Here is a 7,657-nt window from a genome sequence, read left to right as displayed (position 1 = left end):
TTTCTGAAGGATCATGTGACTGGAGTAATGATGCTGAAAATTCAGCTTTGATCACAGGAATAAATTACATTTTAAAATATATTCAAATAGAAAGCAGTTATTTTAAATAGTACAAATATTAATTTTTTTTACTGTTTTTGCTGTACTTTGGATCAAATAAATGCAGGCTTGGTGAGCAGAAGAGAATTCTTAAAAAAATAAAAATAAAAATAAAAAATAAAAAAATCCTCTTACTGTTCAAAAACTTTTGACTGGTAGTGTAGGCTGATTATTCTTATAGATTGAAACAAATGTTCTTTAGCCAGTATAAAGAGTATGAAAAGTGCTGCAGAAAAAAATAACAAATAAATAAATAGGGCCTTTCGGACCGCTTTAGTTCCAGAACTAAATGTACAGTACTAAGTGGGTAGTTCCACAATTAGTTATGGTACTATGAAAAGGTTCCCGCGGTGCGAAAGGCCCTAATAAAAGAGCAACAACAAAAACATGTTGCTGAAGACAGAAAATGCAAACTGATTGTCTGCCAGCAGGAGGCGCTTTAAGAGCAGTAGAACTAGCGGTTTCCCCGGTAACAGCTGTAATCAAATCAGCTCCGCTCATGAACTCTTCTTTATCAGATAAAAATGAAAATGCCAGCGAAACTGTTCTGAAGACAATCACAGTCCTTTCCCCTCAGAGATATATTCATATAAAACACCCGCGACGTGTTTTGATTTTGAAACGTGCAGTGCTCATGTTTATTCAACGAAGTCAAACGCCACAAATAAATCAATATATGGGAAACACTGGTAATGTATATCGAAAATGTGTTTAAAAATCATATCACCGTTATTGAAAAAAAATATATTGCAATTCATATTGATATTGAATTATTGTCCAGCCCTAGTCATACTAATAGTGCTCATCATATGGGAGACTCAATAGTGTTATGCATTATCATTTTGCTAAGCATTATGGGATTTTCTTTCTCCATTAAGGATATAAGCAACCTTGCATCAATTATGCTGCTAAGTTTTTGGAACAGATGTCATGTTGAAAGTTTGCCTATAATGCCTTACAATGCTGCCTATGCAAGTAGTTCACTAGGTTTTGGAACAGAGGATCAATGTAGAACAGACCTGACTGAAATAAGTATAATAAACTTGTGGTTCTGGATTTGGGCAAAGGCAGAGGAAAGAGGTATGAAGACCTTGAGAAACTGCACATTGGTGCAACTTCTCAACCCATTTGCTCTATAGGACTCACCTCTTTCTGTTGCCGCTCCAATTCTCTCATCCGGATGTCCCGAGCTTCAGCACGAGCTGCTCTCTTCGCAGCAAGTCTGGCCTCTGCCTGCACAAGAGAGGAAAGAGAAATGTATCTTAATAGCTGTTGCATCAAACAATCTGAGCAGAAAGCACTCTGTCTGGACACTTAATGGTATCTTGGACCTGCAATTTTAAAAAAGTGGTCATTATTCTGCATCTGTCCTGTATGAATCGTTCAGATAACTCACCACCTTACAGAACCGACTTTTTACTCACTCACTCAAACACTGCAGGTTATTTTGTTAAACTCAAAATTAGAGATGCACCGATCGGCCAGGGATCTGAATCGGCCGATTTTCCTTGAGATCGGCCCGGATCGGTGACTGGCCGGTCAGTCTCACTTCTTTCCAATTCCGAGCAGATCCGTTTTGTTACCAGCGGCACAGGCAATAACATCAGCCGTGCATTCTCACTCTCTTCTCTCCGACGACCCCTTCTCTCTCACACATGTCTCATTCGCTCTGGTTAAATAGTGCTTGTATTGCGTATTATTTTAGTAATTCCCGTAGGTTTTTGCACTTACACCAAAAGCTCGCGCACCACCACTGATCTATATTAGTGGAGCGCTCAGTCTCAAACAGCTTGTGAGCCACAAATACCAAAATGAGTGGCTAACTGCGCTAAAACGGTCAAATACATACAAAATAATGTCAAAATGCCCGTCTTGGCGAGTATCCAGTTAAACACAGTCAGTTTTGGAACGTTAAATAGTTGAGAAAGAGAATGCAAGTTGTGTAACAGTATTATTGGGTCTGTGGATAAACTCTTAAAGGGGTCATATGATGCGATTTCAATTTTTCCTTTCTCTTTGGAGTCATCACATGTGGTTGCCACAAGCCCGCCGGACGGCCCTTCGTCGAATCCGCCGCCTCTGTCATTATATTATGTCCTTATGTCCCCACTGGATGCAACGAATGCCTCGTTTATAATGGGTTTTCATGTTTTTGAATCATCGCTCCGGGGAATCATCACAGTACGGTGAGAGGCATAACATTTCTGTCACACGCTTGAGGTATTCGGCCAATCACAACGCACTGGATAGCTGGCCAATCACAGCACACCTCGCTTTTCAGAACGATGAGCTTTGTAAAAATCTACGCGTTTCAGAAAGGCGGGGCATAGAGGAGAAACAATAATGTACAGTATGTGGAAAAGAATGTGTTTTTTTTAACCTTAAACCGCATAAACACATTTCATTACACCAAATACACAAAATTATGTTCTTTTTAGCAACATCATATGACCCCTTTAAAGGGACCGCAGTCCAATATTCCTGCTGCTGTCTGTGTCATGTTAATCAAAGAACAAAAGACAAAGAAAATCACTTTCTGCTCTTGACTGAATACGTTTTATAACTTTAATGGCAAGCATTAATCTGTATTAAATTTTTACAATGAAGACAACATAAATTAAAGTAATCAAATGTAAAATAACACTGGATGTGTTATTTTACATTTGATTACTTTAAGTTCTGTAGTATTTCTTACCTGAATAAAATTCTTACCTGAATAAAAACTTGACCTGAAAAACTTAGTTTCATAGCTCTCTTTATTCTATTGCATTTATTTGTGCTGTTGTTTGCCATTTTTTTATTTGTTCTTATTTTATTACTGACTTTTTACTTGTTTTTTTTATGAAAATAAAACTTTGCGTTGAAGTAGATTTTTGTTTGTATATGCTGTCAATTATAGTTCTTCGAAAGAAAATCGGAATCGGCAAAAATCGGTATCGGCAGATCACACTAACAAAAAAATCGGAAATCAGCCAAGAAAATTGCAATCAGTGCATCTCCTCTACTCAAAATGAGCCAAGAATCATCAATAAATAATTTTATTAAAATAGGATGCATTAAATTGATCAAAAGTGACAGTAAAGACATAATGTTACAAATAGGGCTGTCGCAATTCGTCGATTTTATTAGACTATTAAATTTTTTTAAATCCTCGACTTAATTTTGCTCACGTCGACTAACCGGCAAAATACCGGAAGTGGCGCATTTCACAGACGAGAATCCATAAAACACATTATTAGACTGTTTCCCAAGGCTGCATGATATATGAAGCATAATTGTGACTTCACAAACTCTACGATTTAATTAAATAATTATATGCGATGCAGTTCTAATAAGCGCTTTATTTACATGCATGTAGGTTAAGTACGTGCGTCACACAGCGGCTCTGTTCACAGTAGTTCCACAGGAACTGTTATCATTTACATGTGTGGAGCAGCTCAAACTCCATGTCTGCATGTTGTTGTGAGTTTGGGTTTATTATATTTATAAATCTACGCAAACTCAGGAGAATACATTGCAGTTTCAAAATAAAAGCTCAAACCCTCACTCTGAGTTTACACGTTTTGATGTCCACATATTCATTTAATTACAGTGGCTATAGCATTTCTGTCCTAAAGAAATGGCCAAATATTAACGATTAAGTGTACATTTGAATTAAATGGTGCTTGGTCAATATTAAACAAGTATTAGATCGCACAGCAATGTGTAAAAATAATCATCAGGCCGTTGGCACCCTCTGCAGGCCTTTGTTGTAATGCGTAATGTACATTAGCTCTTTTGTTTAGAATACATTATGCATTTTAACGGTTTTGTTCAATAAAACAATATGATTTCTTGCTTTTGATACTTTATTTGAATTAATTATTATTTTAACATTTATTTTAACATTGCTATTATATATGTATTTTAAGTCATTTTAAAGGCTATTGTTCACTTACATCTATTTTTATTACCACAAAAAAAATTAATTATAATTATAGGGCCCTATGAAATCCGTTTTATTTCCAAATTCAGTTTTTTTTTCCATTTTCATTTTTCTATACTCTGTTTTAATGGTTAATTTAAATTTTATAAATCAAAACGCCTGTCTAATTAATTAAGTTTTACAGTTTTATCTTTACCAAATTCTGTTTTCCATTATTTTCTGGATTCCATTTTAATGGTTCCATTAAATTGTAATAATCAAAAGCATCTCCAATTAATTAAATTTTATTATTTGTTTTTCGTTTTTTTCAGAAACACTGCACATTTACATTTTTCTCCTAAATAAATTCTGGTAAATAACATTTCTGGTAAAAAAAAAATTAATTATAATTATAGGGCCCTATGAAATCCGTTTTATTTCCAAATTCAGTTTTTTTTTCCATTTTCATTTTTCTATACTCTGTTTTAATGGTTAATTTAAATTTTATAAATCAAAACGCCTGTCTAATTAATTAAGTTTTACAGTTTTATCTTTACCAAATTCTGTTTTCCATTATTTTCTGGATTCCATTTTAATGGTTCCATTAAATTGTAATAATCAAAAGCATCTCCAATTAATTAAATTTTATTATTTGTTTTTCGTTTTTTTCAGAAACACTGCACATTTACATTTTTCTCCTAAATAAATTCTGGTAAATAACATTTCTGGTAAATACTCCCTTAAAAAAATTTTTTTTTATTAAAATTGTATTATTAGTCGACTAGAACACGTGGATATGTTGTCATTCTTACACTATAATACTGAACTTTGATTTCAGTGATTTGGATTATGAGATGGACACTTGCTTCTTGCACTCTATGTTGCACTTTACTTTTGCCTTAAAGGATTTCATAGAAATATGGATTTCATTTGGTTTAATAAAATATAGTTTAATAAAATATTCTTAAGTAAAATTGTTGATTTTTTGTGGGAAATTAATCATTCAGATTAATCAATTAATTAGTCGATAGATTAATCGAAATAAAAATAGTCGTTAGTGGCAGCCCTAGTTACAAAAGATTTCTATTTCAAATAAATGCTGTTCTTTTAAACTTTTAAATAAAATTGCCAACCCTTTTAATAGTAGTGTATATATTTAAAATACAGAACTGGAATGAAATAGAAGTGCATTTTCGCTGCTTTCTCCACGGTTACTGGCATTTTACGCTGATGGTTCAAAAGTCAGCAATCATAACATGAATAGACGTCAGAGCTGTGGATAGCGTACATGCTGATGATATATATACAGTATAAGAGCAGCTGGCGCACGGGACCCATATTCAAACTTGAGTCATGTCTCAATCCCATTGGCTCTCTTTCAGCCTCAACTTTCCTGTCTCGCTACAGTCCTATAAATAAATGCCCAAAAACACTCATAAGAATAAAAAAAAGAGGGGAACAGTCATATTTTCAATGCAACATCTTCATAATACATGGGTGGACATGATATAAGTGAGAAACTATGGCTGGGAGGGCATCCCTCTTAAACTTCACTGGACTGTTTAGGAAAACATTTAACGGCTTAAGAAGGCATTCAAGAGTCCTGACACAAAACACTTGAAACCACACCTGTCTCTGTGACAACACTGGGCTCTGCAATAAAGCAGCCCACGCTTTTCAGCTTTTTTAAATCTATGGGTTTGCGTTTTCTGACATCAGGTTGGCTGGCATGTTTTTAGAGGGCGGGTTTGGTAAGAGAGGGGTTGTGGCTGAAGCAGTGGGGGTGGTCTAATTCACGTCTACCGGACGAACGGCTGATCTCGAACTAGGTGAAAAAACAACAAACGTGATTCAGCAGCAGTGTCTAATTTAAGATCAACACACACACAGTGCACCAGACTCACACAAATGCTGGATGATTTCTAACCATCACATTCCTCATGTGGCACACATGCAATATGATCTGCTTGCATTTCCTAATACCCTACATAATAATTCATTACGTTACACTTCAATACAAATATGCCTTGACAGATCGGACAGTGACTTTGCAAAGTATGCAGCCTGACAGCAAACACTTAAACAAGGCTTACGGCAAATCTTTACACATATGGTGAGGTTAGAGAGGGTGGGCTCTGTGTGTGTGTGTGTGATTCTTAATTTCAGCACCTGTTGAGTTGTCTGACAGTTTGACCCGCTCACCAGAGCAGCTCAGCTGAGCCCAGTGTCTCCAGCTCTATCTATAGACAAGCAGAGCCTCCGTCATGAGACTGCAACAGGAAATCTGAGCGGGGGGAGACACACTTACTTCACAACCTCCAACATAGCCATTCATTTATTAGAGAGACAGTCTTACTGTATTCTGCAGAACAGGAGCTCCATAGGCGAATAGACCAATGCGATGACACAGCATGACTACACAATAAGCTTATCAAAGTCGATATGTAAATGTTTGCAACTGTATTACTGCAGGTCACAATAAAATGCAAAGTGTCTATATCTGCACTGGTTCATTATTCAAAGAGTAGTCAGCTTGTCATTTAACACCTACTTTAAGCGTACATTTATAAGACTCTAAGGTTCAAATGAGTGTTTTTACACCACTTGAATATGATAAAGTCTTCATTTTAAAATAATGTCAAGAAAACATGCTGTTCTTCTGGGTTGTCTTTGTGAATTGCAGGCAAATCAATGCACAACCACTGTAGTCTGATTCACGAACAACAGACTTGTGAACCAGATTCTTCAATGCAAACATGAATGTTTCAATGAAACATTCAAAATGAATCACAAGTTGCCAGTTTGAATCAGTCTGACAAATCCTTCACTGAATCCATTGAGGCTGCTTACAGAATCAACAATCAGAAATTTGACTTACTGAACTGTAAGTTAAGATACTTTCAGTGATGTCTGATTATATTTAAGTTGATTGTCTTATGGCTAATAAGTTAGGCCATTGAAACTACAAGTCACTTTACAAAGTTAATAATTTTCAGTAAAGCCTTCATTTAAGTAGAATATGTCAACCAGCATGTGCCAATCTCTAGTAAACAATGTGAGGCGGTTTATGTGCATTGTGCAATAGCAACATTACATTCAGCCTAACGTTGAACTGATCCAATGGACTATGGCCTAAAGTACCACAAATGCACTTAAACAAAAATGTAAAAATAAACAATTAATAAATAGATAAAAAAAATAATTTCCTGTACAAGTATTTTTGCATTGCATAAATAGATGGCACTTTGAATATTACATCTGGCAAAGAAGTACTACAATACGTTGACCTATTTCAACCTCACATTAAACAGTGAGCATTGCAAGCCAGTAATAGCTAAAGAAATATCACACCTTGCCCTAGATACTCCAAGATGAGGGGACTATTGCATTCTGTTGCTTTGTGGATAATGTACCATGCAAACCACTGCCCTCTGAAAGTGACAAGACTGGTCAGTAACATAAGTGACCTCAACAGGGGGTTGCATGGTTCAAATTCACCCCCAGTAACCCTGACCATGCAACAGACAAATCAAACGGCATGCTTTCGGTTAACAGAGATTTCTTTTAACCATTAGGGAGTTTCCTCCACAGCAGGCACAAAATGGGTGGATACAAAGGCAGGTTCAATGAAGCAAGCAAAGTTTTGTGCACACT

The 7,657-nt window shown here is 35.8% G+C and overlaps 1 protein-coding gene across 1 annotated transcript in view; it reads right to left on the bottom strand.

Annotated features, from left to right (window-relative positions):
* The window catches only part of LOC107549132 (leucine-rich repeat flightless-interacting protein 2-like), a 30,462-nt gene that overhangs the window by 16,930 nt on the left and 5,875 nt on the right, over positions 1 to 7,657 (bottom strand). Inside the window, exon 3 of the mRNA XM_016230115.1 lies at positions 1,246 to 1,332. Within this exon, the coding sequence (XP_016085601.1) occupies positions 1,246 to 1,332 (87 nt within the window). The remainder of the gene's footprint in view (positions 1 to 1,245; positions 1,333 to 7,657) is intronic.

The sequence above is a fragment of the Sinocyclocheilus grahami genome, unplaced genomic scaffold, assembly GCF_001515645.1.
Source record: "Sinocyclocheilus grahami isolate Dianchi unplaced genomic scaffold, SAMN03320097.WGS_v1.1 scaffold363.1, whole genome shotgun sequence".
NCBI lineage: Eukaryota > Metazoa > Chordata > Actinopteri > Cypriniformes > Cyprinidae > Sinocyclocheilus > Sinocyclocheilus grahami.
The sequence above is the reverse complement of the archived record's forward strand: the minus strand, read 5'-3'. Positions and strand labels throughout refer to the sequence as shown.